This window comes from Polypterus senegalus, chromosome 1 (assembly GCF_016835505.1).
Source record: "Polypterus senegalus isolate Bchr_013 chromosome 1, ASM1683550v1, whole genome shotgun sequence".
Taxonomy (NCBI): domain Eukaryota; kingdom Metazoa; phylum Chordata; class Cladistia; order Polypteriformes; family Polypteridae; genus Polypterus; species Polypterus senegalus.
Genome location: NC_053154.1, coordinates 167,990,219 through 168,011,569, shown reverse-complemented (window position 1 = coordinate 168,011,569; position 21,351 = coordinate 167,990,219). Strand labels below are relative to the sequence as shown.

Here is a 21,351-nt window from a genome sequence, read left to right as displayed (position 1 = left end):
GACCCGGAAGTGTTTCTCTCTCTCTCTCTCTGTCCATGTGACTGGCATCACTTCTGGGTCGGATGAAAACTCCTTTTTCTTCAACCCGGAAGTACGTCATTTCTTCTGTTCCCGTGACTGGGACGTACTTCCGGGCTGTATGGAAAATAATCCTTGAGCCTCCCTGCAGTGTCCTCTGGGGGCCCCATGGTATCCAGCAGGGCTGTGAAAGAAAACTCCAAGGTCCATGATGCCCTGCTGGAATTTGGGGTATCTCCACGTCGCAGGGAGGGCTCCATCTGGCAGCTGTGGGGGTATTGGCTGGGATGAATGGCTGGACATATACCACAATATGTAATATCTTTGGTTTAGCAAAAGCTGCAATCTCTAATGAACATATTCCTAGGGAGCATGCACCCACTGCTGCATACGACTCAGTGTTTTTTCTTACATCACAAAGCCTTTTGAATGACCATGAAATTGATTAAGTTATTGGATTTGAGAGTTATTGGATGAGTGTTTTGCTTATGAGTATGTATAAATGGTTTAGAAGAACTCCTTCTGGTCAGCTGCCTACGAAGGCATCCAATAGCATTAAAAGGTAAACCTATCCTTCACCAGTACCTACAACTACAGGTGGGTTTTTCGCACTGTGCTGTGAATTCCAGTTTGAATTTTACAGCAAAAAGCCAAACATCAGATTCTGTATTCTTAGTATTTAAACCTTGATAGCTAACTGGAAATATTTAGCAGTATGGAAAAATAAAATAATTAATGGCTACACACAAACACACACACACACACACACACACACAATAATAGTAAGTTATTATTGTTGTTGTTTTGCTTTAATTGAGCTTGTGGACTGGCTAGTCATTTCTATGAATAATTCCAACAATCAGTGACTGGCGAGTCAATTTTTATAATATGATTTCCAAGAGCCTATACCCTTTTTATTGATGTGACCAAAATATTTTAGGCTTATCTTTGCTATGGTTACTTTACATGATACATTTTTAATGAGTGCAATCAGCATGGATCTTTTTCACTCATAGTAATTATAATTAGATCATTATATTTTCGATTTTTCACTTTCCAGATTGAATTGCAAACCATTCCAAGCCTCTCTTATTATATGCTTGCTTGAAAGAAAAAAACAAATATGTTTGAAATTAAAGGTAAACAGAGTGTCAGAGTGTATGTCTTCAGTGTTAGTAGAGAAATAAATTGTTGTTTTTCACTAAACCCTACATTTCAAATTTCTTTTAACAGCACATGAGGCTGCCCACTGTGACTACCATCGCAGTACCAGAAGGGTATGACTGGAGGGACATCACAGCATATGTGATGAAGAATTACAGCATGGAGATAACCGGTGGCCTGGGACCATCCGTGGGCATGGTTCGTACTTTAGCAGTACTGGCTATCTTTGATCCATCAGTCTTTATTTCCTAGACCACTGAGTGCAGTGTATAAACATTTTATAAAGTATAAAATAATCCAATTCAAGTGAGTCAAATGATGTCCAAATGAATAAAAGGTAGTAAATTAAATGAACAGCAACCAGGTCAGCATATTAATACAATGTATGCTCTTGGGATAATACAGTATACTGGAATAAGCTGAATAGGAAATGCATGAATAATTGAATAATTTATACAAATATAGGAGAGGAAGCAGTTAGAGACTTGATGGATGACTTTGAGGTACTGTCCTGGCCTACAGTGCTTTCATTCAGAGCTTTGAGTCCAAACCTAAATTCATAATTTGTTTGACTCGCTCTATTCTAGAAAGAAATGTTTCCAGATTTTAAATTTGTTTTGTAATATAAAACCGCCTAATGAACTTGTGTCCATCTTATGATAGGCTCGCATCTTATTCAATTCAGGTCACTGCTTTCTAAAGTCAAAGCTCACCAGAGCTGTCCACAAAAAAACAGACTGGTAAAGTGTTACATTGACTGTAGTGTGCACTAAGAGTCATATTTGATGTCATTTTTAAATTCTTGGAAAAAACAGCATTTTTCTTCTCTATTGTTATTGGCATTAGCTTTTTATTCCTTTCAATCTTTTTAAAATCTGTTGCATCTAAATGTGGACTCAAAGTAAAGAACACAATTTTACTTCACAAATAAATGCTAATAGAGGTAATGTCACAGTTCTGCTCACCTTGACCAACTGGTGACTGTACACGCTTCAGGCATTCTGCAATCTCAAATGGCACATACTGAAGTTCACAACCTAGGCCAAACAGAATTGGTTTAAGTTGTACCCTGAAAAAGCATAACTTGCTGGATCTACTTAGTTGGATTATGACACCCATTTCCATTTAATTGAAATATCTACTAATATTAGGTTAAATTGGATAAACTTAATCAATCCCATGGGGATATTCAGAATATATAAACAACAAATGTGGAGATCTAACATTAACATCTTTAGTTATTACAGTAAGAGATTATTAAAAAAATTGGGTAACGATTTTATTCAGTTGATCTAACAACTTATGTCACTGTCATTGACTGGTAGTAAGGACAAAAACTACAATGAAATGGTGGGGTGCCAAGCGGGCCACCCCATTTACTCAAAAGGTTGTAACAAAAACAAGTGCTCAATGGCGCCAAAATTAACAGAAATATCTATACCCTTTGGCTAATGTAAGGATGATTGTCTACGGTATAGGCATCATGCTCATGGTCTGGAGCTCTATCTTGCGGGTTGTTTGTCTTCCAAATGAGACGCCTCCTCCCGGGAGTGTCCTGTTTTTATAGCTCCTGAACTGGAAGGGGCGGGGTTAATTGTCCTAATTGGGTGGCTTTTCAGAACTGTGGGAGGACAAGGAGTCCAGGTGGTTAGCAATCATGTGACCTGGTGTCCTGGGGTGGTAGAGCTTACCTTTGGCAAGCCTGGAAGGTGACCATCTGATACGTGTGCATGATACTAATTTGCTGAATTAAGTTGCCCTTATTTAAATGTGTGGATCTATTGTACTCATTTCTTTATGCCTTTGCTAATCATAAAGTAAAAAAAAAAAAAAAATACGAAATTTACATTATTATTAAATATATATTTTTCTTTTTTTGAGCTAGCCCCCATGTGTATTGCATTACTCACCAAAAAATGCCACCCCAAAGAGGTGAATACCACTTTCATAGCTGTACAAATATTTAGCAGTTAAAAAGGTACTTTTATGTGCAAAGTCCTGATCTTTGATGCTGCACAAATGAGAACAGATTCCCAAAACTCTTTGCAATATCTTTACAATTACTTATGCAGCTTAACTACATTTATGCAAATCAGTCATTTTTTACCAAGAAAAATATATCTGGAAATTTGCACAATGTTTCTGGAAAATATCCCCAAAAAATTGCTCACTGTACAAGCCCAATTGGAAAATGTATTTTTAAGACTCCTGACAGTGGGAGCATGACTCCTTATCAACATTATTACATGACATTATAATGCAAATTATTATTACAGTATATGGCTATGATTTTTTATTTTTTGTTTTGTTTGAAGAAGTGACTGTGATATCTGCCAAAATCATGTCCGTTGTATTAGACACAGATATATATACAGTATATAACAAATGTGACCATTTTCATTTGAAGTAATTTAAAGGTGCTATCTAATGGTACTTTTTTTCTAAAACACATAATCCTTTTATAAAAGTTTTAAAATATGTTAATTTTGAATAAAGTCAAGTTAAGGGAATTGAATAGCAATATATCCAGGGAAATGATTTGTGTGATTGGTGTTGGTTTTATAGTAATGATATGCATTTATGTTTCTTCCACATAAGTTATGCTTGTATATGTCACACCCAAGAAAATGTAAAGCCCTAAAACAGGATAATTTTATTCAAGGTCCATTTAAATTGGCTGTGTATTATCAACACACCCAGAGAATCGTCTTTTAAGAGTATCCATAAGTGCAGATGAGTACGGTTTCCAATAAATCTGAAATCTCTTTCTATGCATGCAGATTGCTCAAAGCAGCTTTATCTCTACATACGTTACCGAGAAGATGAATGAAATTCTGAAGAGACCATAAGAGTTAAAAAAATATTTCCAGGCTTTTATTCCTCTAGAAAAATAACTAACCTACCTGCAACATGAACAATCTAATGAGATGCTCTAATCTAATAAGGATACACCAGAATGAAGCAGTGGGTTTTCTTTCTGGATTTAAATTCTACAGCTGGAAGTGCATGTCTCACATTAGCAGACAGACCATTCTACAGTTTTGTGACCCTATAGCTGAAATCTGCAACTCCCCCAGTAGTATTAAGTGTCTGTGGCATTCTTACAAGACTGAAACCTGAGGCTTTAATACAGTATACGCATTGTATTTTACGCCTTAATTAGTCACTTTAAGCAAATGATGTAAAGTCACCTGCGGTGGGCTGGCGCCCTGCCCGGGGTGTGTTTCCTGCCTTGCGCCCTGTGTTGGCTGGGATTGGCTCCAGCAGACCCCCGTGACCCTGTAGTTAGGATATAGCGGGTTGGATAATGGATGGATGGATGTAAAGTCACTTAACACTTTACATGTTAAAAGGAGGATTTTGAAACTAACCTTCCTTCACAAGAGACATTGAAATGGTTGTGGCTCCTAGTTCTCTTAGATTCTTCTAGTAGCATTATGAATTACCTTGATTTTGAGTAAAGTTTTGCTTTAAATAAATGCACAACTACCTCATATTCTGCATTTTAAGAAAACGGCTTATTTTTCCTGTAAAATAGCACATTTTGGATACTGTGTTAATGTGAATCGTTAAATGTAAATTAATGTTGAATGTAATAGCTAAGCTGCACATTGATTCAGCAAAACAAAATGAATGCTTAATTCATCTGAGTTAAAAAGTATCAGCACCCTGTTGTTGTGTTCAGCATTTCCAGCAACTTATTTCCAGCTCTTTGCTGTGTAGAACGATAAGAACCACACACCTATGCAGTGTTTTAACTCTGTAAAGCAATTATTGAAAGGCACAACAGGAGAAAAATCATTAGGCAAAACAAAAAAATATTGATGAGCATGATCCACATGGCTGAAATAGAATATTGTTTTCAAAATATATGATCCTGTGATAGGATGTATAGAGAAAGCAGTTACCTATAATATTAATGAGGACCTCGCTATACAGAGAATGTATTGCAATGTAGATGTCTTACTGTTCTGGTTAATTTGTGAATGTATTTGCAACAGCAGGTCTTTCTTTTGGGAGTTGGCATTAGCATAATTATGCATGGACTTTTTATATATAAAAAAAAAAAAAAAATGTCCCTAATGATCGTCATTATTCTTTTGTCACATAGTGAAGTCTAAACCAAAAGCAAGAGACAAGTCAAAACCAGTACTTCTCTTCAATAACTGATTTTCTTTTTTTTTATTTTGTTTGTTGTCTTTCATTAAGTCACATAAATCTTTATTTAAATCAAAGCATTAAGTCACATAAATCTTTATTTAAATCAAAGTATGGATGCAACTCTCTGAATGCCATGTTCTTTTTAAGGGCAGCTCTGCAGCCATTTCAGACAACAAAGATATATATGCCACCTGGCTTGGGAATGCACTTCATCTATGAATGCAAAATGATAGGATCCATTAAAAACATGAATGATAACAAACCCAACAAGAACTAAAAATGAATAGCACACAGAAGCAAAGGTATACATGCATTAACCAACCATATGTTCCTGACAGTTGGGTTGCTCAGTGATTTTTATCTTGATGTGACTGAGTATTTCCTTCCATTATGCTGCCATATTAGGCTCCAGCTCTCCCATTCATAAAAAGGAATGAGCAGGCCTGGGCATGGATGGTTGGGTGGATGGATATCTCAAGTTAAAAAGTGCATCTTGTATGCCAGTTGTGTCCAGCTGTAATCTGGGAGATCTGCAGTAGCTGTGGATTTTCATTCTAAACATTTTCTTAATTAGTGTCCAGTTTGTGCTGCTCATTAATTTTTGCCTTAATTTTAATTGACTTGCTATTTATGACTTAACCCCCCTTAATTGTTTCTGTTTTCCCTAATTAGCTGCCATTCAATAATGAGACACCAAAACGAGCCCACACATGACCAGCAACTTGTTTCTATCGCAACAATAACTGAAAATAAAGGAAGGTGAAGTTCTTAGTAATGTTAATCTCCTGTGGTCCACAAAATATTTTGATGGTGCTCTTAGGGAAAAAAAAAAATCCACCGTTTTGGAAATGTCTTCTGTGGCAGAGTGAGCATCAACAAGCCATGGAATTAAAAAAACTTTAAGTAGCAACAAGAATCGGCTTCTAATTTAAAAAACTGGTTGGAGTAAAATTGGTTGGAGTTTGAGGCCCGACTTAGCTGACTGGCTGCCATTTAAGTAAAAAATTAAGCAAGTCATAGGACACGAGGAACAAAGCAATTAAAATGAAGAAAAAAGAAGTCAAAATGGTCACTGATAAAGAAGTGGCAGTAAGGAAACCTTGCGACTGCAGGCAACCAGAATTGGAGTTTTATACCCCTGTTTTATATTTATTATTAAAAATGATTTTGCTTTATTTGAACCATATATCTTTTTAAAACCATACATTATATACTACTCTGAGCTTGCCAAGGGGAAAAATGAAATGTAAGTACATTTCATAAAAACTTTTAATTCTTCTAGTACTTTTTCTCTAATAATTTTTAATGTTATTTCACATTTTAGCCCAATTAATTCATTAGTGGGAATCAGTTGCATTGATGACATGTTGCCATTCGCTCCTTGAGTGCCAATATAACAGTGGCTACATGTAATCATAAAGGTAACTCTGTGTGACTTTGCTGCTAAGATCTATTATTGGGGATGAGGGTGTCAGAATTGGCCTTAATTGAAACAGTGATTAGGATCAGAATTTCATCTACAGTCATGAATATTGATTTCATCCTGTGTAGAAAATGAACATTAAATGTGATTTGATTTCTTTCCTGCAGGTTCTTCGGGTTGGTCTAATGGGATACAACTGCACCAAAGCAAATGCTGATCTGGTTGTGAAGGCGTTGGCAGATGCCCTACAACACTGCAAAAAGAGCAAAGTGTAGCCAGAGCCCAAAGTCTTTCTGCTGATATGAGTCTTGATGGATGCCTGCTTAAACAGTGGCTAGAGCTTAATGGAAAGTTAAAGGATTTATGAGAAATTACTCAAGGATGCAATAATCTAAGAATACATTAGATCTTGAACTGAATCTTTCATTGTGTGCAGTAAAATGACTATTCCAACCCTGTTCCTTTGTTTACAAGATTAAGATTATAAATAATTTTAGCCTTTAGAGTAAATGTTGCAGCCAGACAAGTAGTGAAAGCAGTCACATAGTTTTTTCTCGGCTATAATCTATGTATTTTTTTTATTAATTTGACAAAAGAAGAATACTAAACCCCTGAAACATATGTAAGGTATTTTCCAAGAATGTGGAGGCACACACATATATGCACCTTTTGAAGAGGCCTACCTACTGCAGTTACTAAAAACCTTTTGTTTTTTTACAACTGAAGGTTTTGTAAGTACATATTTTTCTGAAAATCAGGGAATGTTGCTAATAAATGTTTAAAATGGTGATAAGCACAACCAGATTGTCTCAGTTGAGGTGGAGCCATAGCAAGTTCTGCTACCTCAGCTCAAAAAGACTGGGTTCAAATCCCAACCATGTCAATGTTCTTCCAATGTCTGTGTGTATTTCTATCCTGATAAACTGATTTTCTCTCAATATCTGATGATGTGCATTTCAGGGTGATTGGTATGTCTGAACTGACATGGTATAAGTGTTCCTTGTACCCTATTAATTAATATTACAGCCATTAAGCCCTCCACTGCCAAGCTTCAAATCGTGAGAAGGATAGCACAATTAAATCATATTTGTACATAACAAAATCACACATAAATGCAATTTCTTTTTGGTAATAAGACATTTTATTGATCAGATTGACAGACATGCTAAATTTCTATACAGTGTTAATGGAGACCAGCTCTGTACCTGTCAGGTCTGCTCCACAGAGCTGTAAGAATTAATATCTTATTACTCGCCTATAGCCAGAGGGTCAAACATTGTGTTTCCATATTCCTACTGTTGTGAAAAATACAGTGAATCAATTCAAACTACTTCTAGCTGGTTACTATAACAAACATGTGACTGTTACTGGAAAGCTACACAAAGTCATTCATCTTGTACACTCATTTACAATGAATAAAAAAAATAATAAAATATAGTGAAAATGACCAATATATTAAATTCATTATCATGTGTACAAATAATGAAGTACATCCAAAAAGAAATGAATAAAGCAATACAATCAAAACTTTTCTAAACATGACAGGAATCTTTTGTAGGCCAGCTCTCTTGTGGTACCCATCATGCCTTGTGTAGGTTCTAAGAAGGCACCAATGTAATTTAAAATAAATAATTAAATAAGTTAAAAGACAAAAAAGGTCACATTATAATAAAAAAGAGTAAGTTAAGCAAGAAAAGAACCCACTGGAAAAGAAAAACCTTTACAATGTAAGACTCCTGCACCTGGCCTGAAAATTCTGCTTCCCTCTTATCTTTTGGGGAAGCATTACTGGATAGTGGAACGTTTTAACCGAAGCTTACCCTTAATATAAGAGATATACATTTATACATTATTATTATTATTATTAAGCATAGTCAATGTGTTCAGTGTGATGGGATGTGGAAGATTTAACAGACTGAGTTACAATAAATCCTAAACCTTGATATTCATTAAATGATAAAGGGATAAGAAGTTCTGCAAAACTATTACGTTCAGTGTGTTATGCCATTTAAGTTTAATTTGCTTGATAAATAGTAAAATAACATCAGATGCTGAACAGCTTCCAATGAGTGAGTCTATAGTGAAGACAAATACAGCCAGTGGGTTCGAGTTACAGATTTTTTCCGTTTAATGCATGTTATATAAAATGACACAAGGTAAGACTGAAACAGCGACAAACATAGGGAGTAAGAGTAGCTTTATTAAAACAAATAAGAGGCCAACTAGAAAATTCTTCAAACAAGCAAAATCAGTTCAAGGGTGAAACGTAACAAGTATATTTTTCTTTTTAAAACAGTGTAAGAATTACACATCATCAGTTGGTCAAGTGTGCAAACAGAATGGAACACTTCATCTTCTGAACAAAGCAATGTATTCACTTTGTCCGTAATATGACCAAGATTACAGTGGGCTGTTTTCCTAGAATACTGTATGTGACTGCCCATGTTTTACAGTAAGTACACAATGCAGTGTATGCAGGCAACCTCAACTGGAGGGAAAAATGCAAAATTATTTACTAGTAGAGAAAGATTTATGAAGCAAGTGTTTTTTATTTTAGTGATCAGTGCTAGTGATGTATGTGCCCCATTGCAAAAAGGGAATAAACAACGACCTAATGTTTCAGGAACTACATTCGTAATAACATAAGTAAAAAATGGAGACTATTAAATGAATCAAGACTACATGGTTTCTGTAGTAATAGGAGTCTAAGAAAATGCATTCAGTTTTACGGAGGCATTATTGTGCTGACAACTGAACATGTACAAAATATTATAATTTACATTGCAGGAATACAGGGAAAAATGAATGGCAGATAAATCAGAAGGGCAGGATGGGTTTCTCTGATATGCTGTGAGAGGACATATATGTGTAAAGTTTTGTGGCCAGGTCAGCTACAAGAAAGAGATTCATCCTTATTGTAAATTCACTTTAGGCATATTTGTGGTAAATTTGATAGGAAAAAGCTTTGTAGATCTTATGGCAAGCACCCTGTTATTTATTTTATATATGCAAACCTTTTGGCTATATTATATTATATTATATTATATTATATTATATTATATTATATTATATTATATTATATTATGCCCAAGGCTGCACCAGCCCCCTGAATTAGATTAAGTGTAGTTTAGAATGTACATATACAGTTTAATATTAGAACAATCTCAAACCTGCTTATTTTAATTGACTTTGCAGGGGACTGAAGCAATTTCTAGTAGCACTGATCACAAAACAGGATACAACCCTTGACAGGGTGCCTTTCCATTTTATTACCCATCTCCCAAACAAACACACCCACAAGACCAAATCAGAACTGGCAACTAGCCTACTCTCTACATAGTCAGGGATGTGGGATGAATATGGTAGTAGCCAGAGGAAAACCTCCAGTAGAAGAACGAACACCACGTGGACAATGACCTGGCATTGATATGAACCCACTATGCCACCGTGTAGCCCATATTGCATTCTATTCTATCCTATCCTATTCTGTAGTCTGGCACACTTTTAGGTAGGTTTGGTTTTCTCCATGTATTATTCATTTCCTTTCACCGTAAACATATTATACATACTGTTAAGATAAACTTCATCTCTAACTCAATCCGGTCTAGATGTACTCATTTATTTGTCGTTTCCTTCACTAGCATCTTCACCTGAAATGAATTTCAGTGAAAATTCTGGAATGAAAATGAGTGGTTAAGTACAATAATATAATGCACTTGAGTAGCCACCTTTCCACTGTCCTTCCCATATAAACACCTCCTCTGTTAGTGACAACCATTTCAAGGATGTGTATGTAACTCAGAGAGATACTGAGCAAGACCAGAGGTTTTTGGATTTTGGATTTGCCTTTGTGATTTTGTTAGAAAAAAAATCCCCTGCTGGGTTTTCGTAGGTGTTTGAAGAATAGTCTACAACCCAAAACCATTGATCAATAGTGGTCCTATAGTGGGGAATAGAAGAATCATGAAAGGGGCAAATCAATAAGTTGTCATCCAATTCTACTGGGACAGGACAGTCCTTGAAAGGTTTCAGGAAAAAGAGCAAAGCACGAGCAATTGTACATTCTGTTAGAAGAGCAGGTGAACATGACAATGGTGCCTAGAGAAGCACATCACATCTCATAACTTGTCATACAGGATCATGGATGGAGTACAGCAGTCATTGATGTACTGTGATCCAGTTTCCTTCCTGTTGTTGCAAAAAAAGGAATAAGTGCTAAGCTATCTACTAAGGAAGACAAACATGGCAAACTGGAGACTGTGAAAAATATAAACTGATATGATGAATTTTAATTTCTGCTGATTTGTGTTTATGGGAGGACTGTGTTAATGTAGTAATCCTAGGAGTTCATCAACAGTGTATGGTGGTGGACTTTATTTTACTAACATTCAATGGGTCTCTTGATACATCTGAATGACAAGGAATGTGTAAACATCTTTGTTAATCAAGAACTTCGATTCATGACAGTACAATACATGCTTGTCCTTTCAGCAGGGTAGTTACCCATCCTGCTGGAACAGGGTAGGCCTTGAAAGGGTCTTTGACATGAGATTGAGTTATTTAGTATAGAAATCCACCAACAGCTAATTTGCAGCATTGATAGGACATCTTCAATGTCAACAACACCCCAACCTGCAACTTGTTCAGTTAATTCCATGATTAATTTAGGCTGTCTTCAGGACATGTATGCCTAATGATACAGACTTTCTGAATCTTATGATATACCACAGATGACATATTGGTGTGCTTATAGGCAGAGACAGCACTAACTAAACTAAAAGAAAATAATTATTTTTGATTTTTATTTATTAATTACCATACACATTTGCATACATTAATAAATGTGTCATTTATCATTTAAAATGAATCTGGGGGATAACCTCCCTACCTGACAATACTGCCATGTGTCACCCTGAAATGTGCACCAATGTGACTGGCATATCCCACAAATCAATTTTTAATGTTTCAAAACACACTCATTGTGACCAATGTCAACCTAAACTTTTTAGACTTTTGGAAATTTACCTCAAAAAACATTTATCTGAGCAGTGACGATATTTAAAGAAATTCAGTTCATTTATGCTGCTACTACACAAATTAACCAGGTTAATGTGGCACCCAAGAAGTTCAGTATCTAAAGAGCAAAAGACAGATGTGGTGTTCGACTTTGATTAAGAAAAAATTTAGAAAGTTTAACGAATTGTGATTTCACATGTCATAAAAATTTATTTTAGAAATTATATTCAACAAGAATACAAACTAGAGTTAAGAGTTAAGAGTCAAGGCATATGCACATTTTAGAGGAACATTTTGTCTTAAAGTTGGCAAAATAGGCTTAGTGAGAATAAGTTTCAGATGCAAAAATGATAATGAATAAATGCTATATGAAAGTATGTCTGAACAGCTAGCTCTCAGATTCGAATTATAACGTTAGAATGATTTTGGCAGAACTTCTATAATAAATCTAAATAATCCTACTCAGTGAGGACCTCATATGTAGTGATTTAACAGAGAATGAAGAACAATGTACAGCAATAAACTATATGCTCCACTAAAAAGAACTGGATCCCACTGTACCATTTAAGAAATCCCCTATTAGTTCCAACTGTTGCAGTAACCTCCATTTTTGAGATCAGAGTTTTATACAATCCGATTATTTCGTGTCTCTGAGGGGTATGCACTGCAAGTGGCACATAATCTTTGTCACATTGCTCATCATCTTAGTGCTTGAAAGACGGGGTATATTACGGTCCACCACAGGCAGAACATTTGAGCACTGTGTGATAGTTTCTGTTTGCCAATAATACAGAAGATACAGACAGATAGAGGAGTAGTGCTTCTTGTTAAAGGCTTTCATTTAAGTTTTTTAAATTGATTAAAATTCTCTTGTTAAGTTTTTCAAATTCATTAAAAGTCTCTTGATAATTTATCTCGAGCGAAAGCAAGGCCATGTTCTACATTGAGAATGTTAGAGCTATTTCTGAAGGATGAATAGATCAGTTCTTCTATGCCTCTTTGGAAACAAGAGACCACCAATACAGTTCAGTAGTTAGTTTCTGGAAAATGTGACAGTGAAATGATGAGCTGTAAACTAGATTTTCATAAAGATCACAACACTTTATAAATATAATGTATGTAAATATGTGTTTGTGTTGTGTGAGTGTGTCTGTGTGCATAAATGTGGGTCCTGCGATACATTGGTGCACAATCCAAGATGGGACCCTGTCTTGTGCCGATAGTTGTCTAGGCAGGCTTCAGCCCCCTGTAACCATGAATACAAAGTCAGTCATATCATTTTCTAATCTGCCTAATCCATAAGAGGGTCACAGAGGCTGCTGAAGCTTATACTAGGTAGCATAGGGCTCAAGGCAGGAACTAACCCAGGACAGGGCGCCAGTCCATTGCAGGGCAAACACACACACACACACCAAGCATACTCTAGGGTCAGTTTAGCTTTGCCAACTCACCTAACCTGCATGTCTTTGGACACTGGGAGGAAGCCAAGTACTCTGACATGAGGAGAATATGCAAACTCCACACAGTAAGAACTCGGGACACAAACTCTGGTCTCTTTACTGTGAGGCAGCAGCACTACCACTGTGCCACAATACCGCTCCTGAATACAATGTGAGGTTGTGAAATATTATGCTATGGAAAAAATAACATTTCAAGAGCTGTTTATTAACTCGGGTGCCACTGGGATCTGGATACAAGGTTTAATTTTCCATAGCATAGGAAACATAGCGATTCATATTCAGTTTATGACCATTAGAAGCAACTCCTGTATAAACTGTGTACCATTTCAGACACGTTCACATTTTGATTGTCAGGTGGAAAATGGGGAAAGACCACAAACAACTTACATTTCTGTAGAAATCACAACATCTAAAAGAGCAATTTCAGTCCTTTCATGATGATTTTATCACAAACTAGACAAAGAGAGAGATCTTAAAAGTGAAAAACACAAAAGAAAATTAACACCACTTTCCAGCAGTTTTCTTATCTACCTTCATTTGTGTCTTAATATGCAGGCTTTGTACTTTTGATATGAATAGAGAAAGCACACAAAGTAGTTCCAGGAACGGCATTAAAAAACAAAGAGACCAATTTTGCTTACGGCAAGGCAGGATGGACAAATACTCAAAGACAAACTCCATATTTAAAGCAAAGAAAAAAGGTGAAAAATCAAAATCGCTGGGGACAGGATGATTTGACACTCCAGAATGATCACAGAAAGTTTGTTTTATGGTGTGAAATACAAACCAACTACCGAGAAGAGAAGAAAAGAGAAGAGCTTGACCAACCCTTCGCTATTCCATGCAAACGTAGTAGAGCAGGAGCTCTACCACAAAAGATAAATTCAGGCCCCTTTTGAGATCCCCTATTGTATACTTGACACTGACATTGAGTATATATGGTTATTAAGATAGAAACAGATTTCCAACATTCCCCCATCCACCCTACCAAGTCACCAGTTTTTCCCCCTAAAAAGCACTACTGATCAACAGCTGAAACCTGTGACATGAACTGATTCATGGGTACCTTTCATCAAATGATGAGGTTTCAGATTTAAAGTCAGCATTTACAATCATAATTTCACACCCCAACCTTGTAATGCTTACAAATATAAAAAAACAGTCAACATTTTATGGTTAATAAATTTAACTCATGAATTAAAAGAATTAAGCATTTAAAGGTACTCGGAGATAAGGTACTTTCCTATAAATGTTATATATCTAAATTAAACACAAAGAATATTTTGAACCATTAACTTTCATTTACTCTGCTTCCAAATGAGTATACAATGCTGCAGTAGCCTCGAACACTAACTTCTGCCTAACTCTCTATAATTCTTTTACATTATGTATCCCTCATCTCATTTTACGTCTGCTTGTCCTACCCAGTGACATGTTGAAGAGGGACGGGCTCTCTAGCTACTCCTGGGAAACTCCTTCTAGCATTACCCAGACATGGTCCTGAATATCTTACCAGTGGTCTGGGCCTGATAAAAATGCCTGTAGAAATTTCTCATAGAGTATCCTTTGAAGACATCCAAATATGGCAATTGATAGTCCACAAATTTTCACTTAAATTAACAAAGCCCTGGCACAGTGTCAGGTGGAACTTTCCTTTGTCTAGTTGCCTTACTGTATATTAATCTCTTTCATCAACATTTTTGCTTTAATATGTTTGAAGCTGCACAGTATAATACACTGTTTAGCAACTTCAAAATCCAAAATGTGAAAAAGTAATGGAAATAAGTATGCAATACAAATAGCTGAAACATTTTAGTACACCTTCAGCCACCTTGGAACAGCTTATGCCTAGGTACTAAAAAAGAAGACCCAGCCCAGTCATGCAACCTCAGATCCAGGATTCATTGTGGATTCTGTCCAGGCTGTGGAATGGTGGACCAGCTCTTTACCCTCATGAGGATTCTGGAGGGGGCATGGGAGTACACCCAGTTGGCCAACATGTGTTTTGTGGACTCAGAGAAGGTGTATGACTGTGTTCCTCAAAGGGTTCCTTGGATTTACTGGGACAGTAATAAGGACTATTCGATCCCTATATAATCAAAGTGGGAGCTGAGTCTGCATTCACAGAAAAACATCAGCACCACTTCCAGTGGGTGTGGGACTACTCCAGGCTTGTTTTTTGTCTCCATTCCTGCTTATGATTGGTGGCTTTAGAATCACATCACTGCTTTTTGCAGAGGACGTGATTGTGTTGCTTTTATCGGGCTGTGAACTCCAGCATGCATTAGAACAGTTTGTGAATGAGTATGAAGCAGCAGGGATGAGGATCATCACCTTCAAATCTGAAGCCCTGGTCCTCCATACAATATAGGTGGATTGTCCTCTTCAAGTGGGAGATGAGTTATTGCCTCAAGTGGAGGAGTTTAAGTACCTCAGGATCTTGTTTACGAGTGAGGGGAAAAGGAATGGTGAGATCAATTTATGGAATGGGGCATTGAGTGCAGTTGCTATATATCGATCTGTAGTGATGAAGAAGGACTGGAGAGTCAGAAAGTAAAGCTATTGATTTACTAGTCGATCTACATTCTTATCCTCACCTATGGTCATGAGCTTCGGGTAATGACTGAAAGAATGAAATCATGGGTACAAGCGGCCAAAGTGAGCTTTCTCCTCAGGGTGGCTGGCCTTTCCCTTAGAGACAGGATGAGAAACACAGTTATCAGGGAGAGGCTCAGAGTAGAGCTGCTGATCCTCCACAACATGAGGAGCCAACTGAGGCAGTTCCGGCATCTGTTATGGATGCCTCCCTGTGGAGGACTGAACTGGGAGGAGACCTGGGGAAAACCCAGGGCTCACTGGGAGGACTGTATCTCTCAGATGTCTGAGAACACTTTGGAATCCCACAGTATGAGTTGGGAAGTGTGGCTGGGGAAAGGGGCATATTGGCCTCACTGCTAAGACTTCGGATAAGCAGTGGAAAATGAATGAATTTTAGTACAGCAGTGAAATTCCACAGGATCCCATCCAATTGGTTTAGCCCACATAAAAAGAAAACATAATACATATAAAGAGGAGTGCTTATGGAGGAAAAGTGTGCCTTTTAACATTCTAGGACATTCCTGGGACGCTCAGAATATGCAATAGTAAAACAGAGAATTCATAGGCCACAGTGAGATCCCACTTATCTGTCATTTCTCTGAGCAATAATGAAATCTCACATTCTTATCTACCTTCATTTGAGCTTCTGGTTGCACACTACTTCACAGAGTAATTCTGAGAGGAAATGGAGGAAAAGGTGGATGGAAGGCTGACCAAGCAGCACAGGCGACACAAAAGCATAGACTATTTCAAAGAACAGGAACAGAAACAGGGCAATAGCAAGACAATGGTGTAGCTAAATACATATTGAAAACCTAAAACTTAAATAATCAGGGGATAAAATTAATTATAAATGTGACAAAATATGGGTCACTAGGAGAATTTGACAATCAAGCTTTGAAACCTAGACCATAGTATTTTAAGCACAAAACTCAGCTAATGGTAACATAGACCAAGGTGTAGCTTTTGAAGAAACACAAAGGAGAGCTGGCATCACATCTGGTTCTGCCTATACTGTACAAAATAAGAAAGAAGGACATTATTGGGAAAAATATATATATAAAAACAAACAACATTAATGTGGCAATGACAACTGAGGGAAACAATGAATACCAAACTTGATGAAACTCATGAGTATCACATAAGCGCCATCAGAACGTCCCACAGAACTGTGTGCATAAAACTATTTTCCTGTCATCTGAACCTTTGTTCAAAGGAAAATTCCAGAAACAGATCTGCAAGTTTCCTTTCAAGTGTAACATAAAACAATAAATAATTTAATAAATAAGCAAATACATAGAAAATTAAGATTTTGGCTTCAAAATCCATCCACTTTTGGACATTGCTTTTGATTATGAATGTATGGTAAGTAAAATTTTAACCAGGAATTTTGAACATGAGCTCTACATTCCTGTTCTGTATGAACACAAATGCCCTCTTTTGCCAGCTGTATTTTATCTTATATTGTACTCACCAGCTGTTATGTTAGGAAGAAAATTGTGTTAGTTGTGTCCATTCACAGTAACTAATTCTTTGCCAAGGAGACTGTGCCACAATTTTTTTACAAACAGTATGTACCAAGAGTCATGTACATTGTGAATGTGGTTTACTAGCTTCAACATCATCTGTATATTTAGATAACAGTTACATAAAACCACTGACAGAAAAAGAGCTATTCAAATTACTTACCCAAATTCATTCTTTTATACAGGAATGTCACACCAGAAAAGCTACCTTATGATGCAATTATAGTATGTGCAGAAAAGTGACTTTTACATATTTAATTCCTGTACATTGGCAGACAAGGCCCACAATTAAAAAATGGCTTGCAGCATGCTTTGGCCATTCAGTCTATAGCTGTTAATGTATTTATTTAGGTTTGTTTTTACTGCCAGACCCAATCTTTAATCATCTGATTTCAGTACAGAAACACACCACACACAGACGCATCCCATGAAGGTACTGGACAATACTGTTCAGGTATGCACTCGAGGAGAGGGGTGAAGGTGTTATATATGCTGTCATTTGCTTCTAGATATATGATCTCAATTCTTGGCCAAGACATGGTATGTACTGATTTGTAATTAAAGGTCACTGGACAGTGCCATGCTCATATAACAGGAATATGCCCCTTTCAGACACATGCACCAATGTGAACTGCTCAGAACAATTTGGTAAATGCAATACAAGGGAGTTTTGGATTGATGGAGATGGTATGAAGAATGAGGAGTTGCACTGAGATCTTCATGGAAACCTTCATTGGTGGAGAGTATAAGATCAGGCTGTTCAGTCTCCAACTGTTTTGAGCCCCTCGAGGTAAATGCATAGGCAAAGTTGGGCTTTAGATCAGGGGAGAGGAAAATGAAAGCAAGCAACTAAAAACCTCGCCACCTCACAGCTGAGTGAGGTTATTCTTCCAAGTGACTTATTGGATCTCCCACATTTTGAAAGTTATTATAGTCAATTTTGTAATCACTGCACTCCCTTTGACTAGCTTTTAGGGAGGTATGTTTTTCGCTTCTATATTTTTTATTTAAATATACAATTGTTTGAATATGACATTACCATAGTAGAATACAAATTAAGGTCACAATTTTATTTTTATTATTACAAATATTTTTAATACTGCAATAAAGATTTGTTGCAAAGTAAATAAATTATTTCATCATTAGAGAGAATTGCATGAAATGAAAGTTGAAAGTTTACTTATGCTTTCTCTTCCAACACTGTGTTTTTATCACATATTTTATAGGTTAACCTTAAAAGTAACGAAGTAATGTTATCTTTTGATAAATTCCTTTCTTGACTCATTCTTTCTAAGTAGAGAGCATGGCCTTTCTGTCTGTTAATAGGGGGCGCACAATGTTTTTGAGATAGACAGAGTAGGTAGGAGTATTTTTGGCTGATGTTAACAAAGTAAAAAAAACTTAAATAAAATGATACTGGAGAGAAGAATAATTCATGAGTGCAATCCATCCTTAACAACACAGTCATAACTCAGCATTTTTGAATAAATAATACTATAGGGCTGTAGCTATTGAGCTGAGGGTTTGGGTCAAATGGCAGTAAATGAAGAAATGGGTTGATTCATATTAATTATACATAATTGCATAAATCATAAATTTCTTAGTGTGTGTGAGGGTGGCCAGGAAAAAGTTTGGGATTGTGTGAGCCAATTATTAAGCTGATACGGTAAGAGACAACGCATAAACAATCACTTATATTGCTTGTAATGCATACATTTGCATATTTGTGTAAACAAGCTAACGATGATGACATCAGAATATCCAGAACTGCAATTTCATTGTCTGAGTTTATGAATTGGTATACAGTATATACTCTTAAAAATATTCATGTACGACAGGGTCCAAATATAGAGAGATATATTGAATAGACGTGTGTGAGTGCATGGTTCTGCATGTGTATGTGTATCTGTACATATATATATATATATGTATATATATATGTAAAGGGTGTTTGTGTGTGTCTGTGCTAACAAATACACACAACCACCATATACACATATACATGTACAGTATATACAGTAGTTAGCAAGCTGGAAGCAATTTTTTTTCTGCATCATTTTAGTGCTTTTCCTTAAGTATACAAAAATACAAAACAAAATTTATACCATTCTAGATATTCAAAAAGGTTGTATACACATATTTTGAGTTAACTTTTTTTTTTTAATTTTCAAGTGTTTTTTTTTTTTGGCAATTTTTAGTGAAGGATGTTATCTTACAACTGAAGATTTGAAATAACACTAGTTCCAAGCAATGGTCAATAGTCAGACTGAAAGGCCAAATTTCCAGCCTGAGAACTCAACTGGAAGCTAACCAATAGGAAGCAACACAACAAGCATGTGGTTTAGATGGAGCTGTCCAATCCCGTTCTGTATTAACACGAACACCCTCCTTCACTGGCTTGAGGCTCCTGTGGTTTGTCCAACTTGATGTCGATCACTGATTGGAAATCTATTAAGGATTTTAAACTACTGAGGATAAAACTTCTGAAAAAAAAAAACAGAAAACTGAAATTAAGGTTAAACAGGAGCCCAATGGCTTGAGAAAATGTAAACAGATTACTGTTTACAGTTCTGTTTAGAGTACACAACATAAATATGAATAGTTATAACTCTGATTCAAACCTGGAAGTACAGTATTTCAAGTAAATTGACACTGAGTAGTAAAAAATCATTACATTTCACAAATTCATCTGCTTTCATACCCAGTTATTTAAGGACTTGGGGAGGTTACTGCCTATCACCACAACATTGGGCACAATGTAGGAACTAACCAATCATACCACTAAAAGCAGGTCCTCTAAAACAGGAGTTCCCAAACTTTTTTTTGCCGCAGACCCCTTTACCAGAAACTTTTAAAACCATCGACCCCCTAGTCACATGCAACGGTTTTTCATGTCCACACTTGCTTTGATAAGTTTGTTAAGACAATGCACAGACATGTTTGTGCTACATGTATTTTCATGCATTCTTACGTGTGACTCTTTTAATGACACACCTTTTCGTTCACAAGTTTGGTAATGTAATGTGTTTTTATCAAAAAAGTGTTTTTTTGAATTATTTTGCTTCATAATTAGGTACCTATTGGAATCATAGATATTTTGAAGTATCAAACAAATAGCAGTAGTAAGGGGGTCTATTTTTGCTGTTGTCGACCCCCAAATTTTTTTATTGAAACTATTGACCCCTAGAAAGTTCAAATCAACCCCAGGGGGTCGATATCGACCACTTTGGGAAGCCTTGCTCTAAAACAAACAAAACTCATCATAATATGCAAATGACTATACTGTAGCCTTTCCTGACTATGAACTAGCAATACATAGCTAATTGCTACATTATCTGTTCAAAGGATTGTTCAAAGAATTCATTTTTGCATGACATCTAAGTAGAAACTTGGCATTGCCTTTTTTCATTGCAAACAATCAGCATTTGCTGGGTCACCAGTCTGTGTTGGTCATCCTTATGGGAAAGATGAACAAAACAGACAAGTTTCAATTCACATACAGTTTTGTGAAACCAGATCTAAAGTGTGTTTTGATGACAATTTTTCAATTATGAAGTGAGAAATCCACTAAGAAAAAGTTTTTTTTTCTTTAAGTGCTGCAATTTTGCATAGTTGTTACATATGTCAACGATAAGACAAGAGCCATAGAAAGATTTGGGGCAGCCACCTGTATAATTTTTCCTGGCTTCAAATGGAAGAAGTTTTAGTACAGACGTGTACAGATTCGAGTCCAAAACAGAACTAACTGGTGAGGTGGAGGATGGTGAGTGTGGCAAAGGAAGTGAGGTAATTATGACCAGAACCGGAAGTGATGTCATCGGGCTCATGACCAGAATGGGGCGTCTTCTGTGCCGGAAGTGACATCATGGGGCTCCTGACTGGAAGTGCCATCATGGAGGCCAGGCAGAATTTCCCATAATGGGTCTGCAGTGGAAAAAGAGAAAGGATTAGTGCACCTCACCACCCCCTGGTCTGGTGTGGAATT

At 36.5% G+C, this 21,351-nt stretch overlaps 2 protein-coding genes across 5 annotated transcripts in view; one reads left to right on the top strand and one right to left on the bottom strand.

The window, feature by feature from the left end:
- LOC120534846 (serine--pyruvate aminotransferase-like) overlaps positions 1 to 8,211 on the top strand; it is a 51,448-nt gene extending 43,237 nt beyond the window's left edge. Inside the window, exons 10-11 of the mRNA XM_039762362.1 lie at positions 1,252 to 1,380; positions 6,934 to 8,211. Coding sequence (XP_039618296.1) covers positions 1,252 to 1,380; positions 6,934 to 7,041 — 237 coding nt within the window. The 3' untranslated portion in view covers positions 7,042 to 8,211. The remainder of the gene's footprint in view (positions 1 to 1,251; positions 1,381 to 6,933) is intronic.
- A 10,554-nt stretch (positions 8,212 to 18,765) lies between these two features.
- rab6ba (RAB6B, member RAS oncogene family a) overlaps positions 18,766 to 21,351 on the bottom strand; it is a 469,094-nt gene continuing 466,508 nt past the window's right edge. For all 4 annotated transcript variants that reach the window (XM_039762372.1, XM_039762379.1, XM_039762387.1 and 1 more), the window contains exon 8: positions 18,766 to 19,802. In XM_039762372.1, coding sequence (XP_039618306.1) covers positions 19,738 to 19,802 — 65 coding nt within the window. In that variant the 3' untranslated portion in view covers positions 18,766 to 19,737. The remainder of the gene's footprint in view (positions 19,803 to 21,351) is intronic.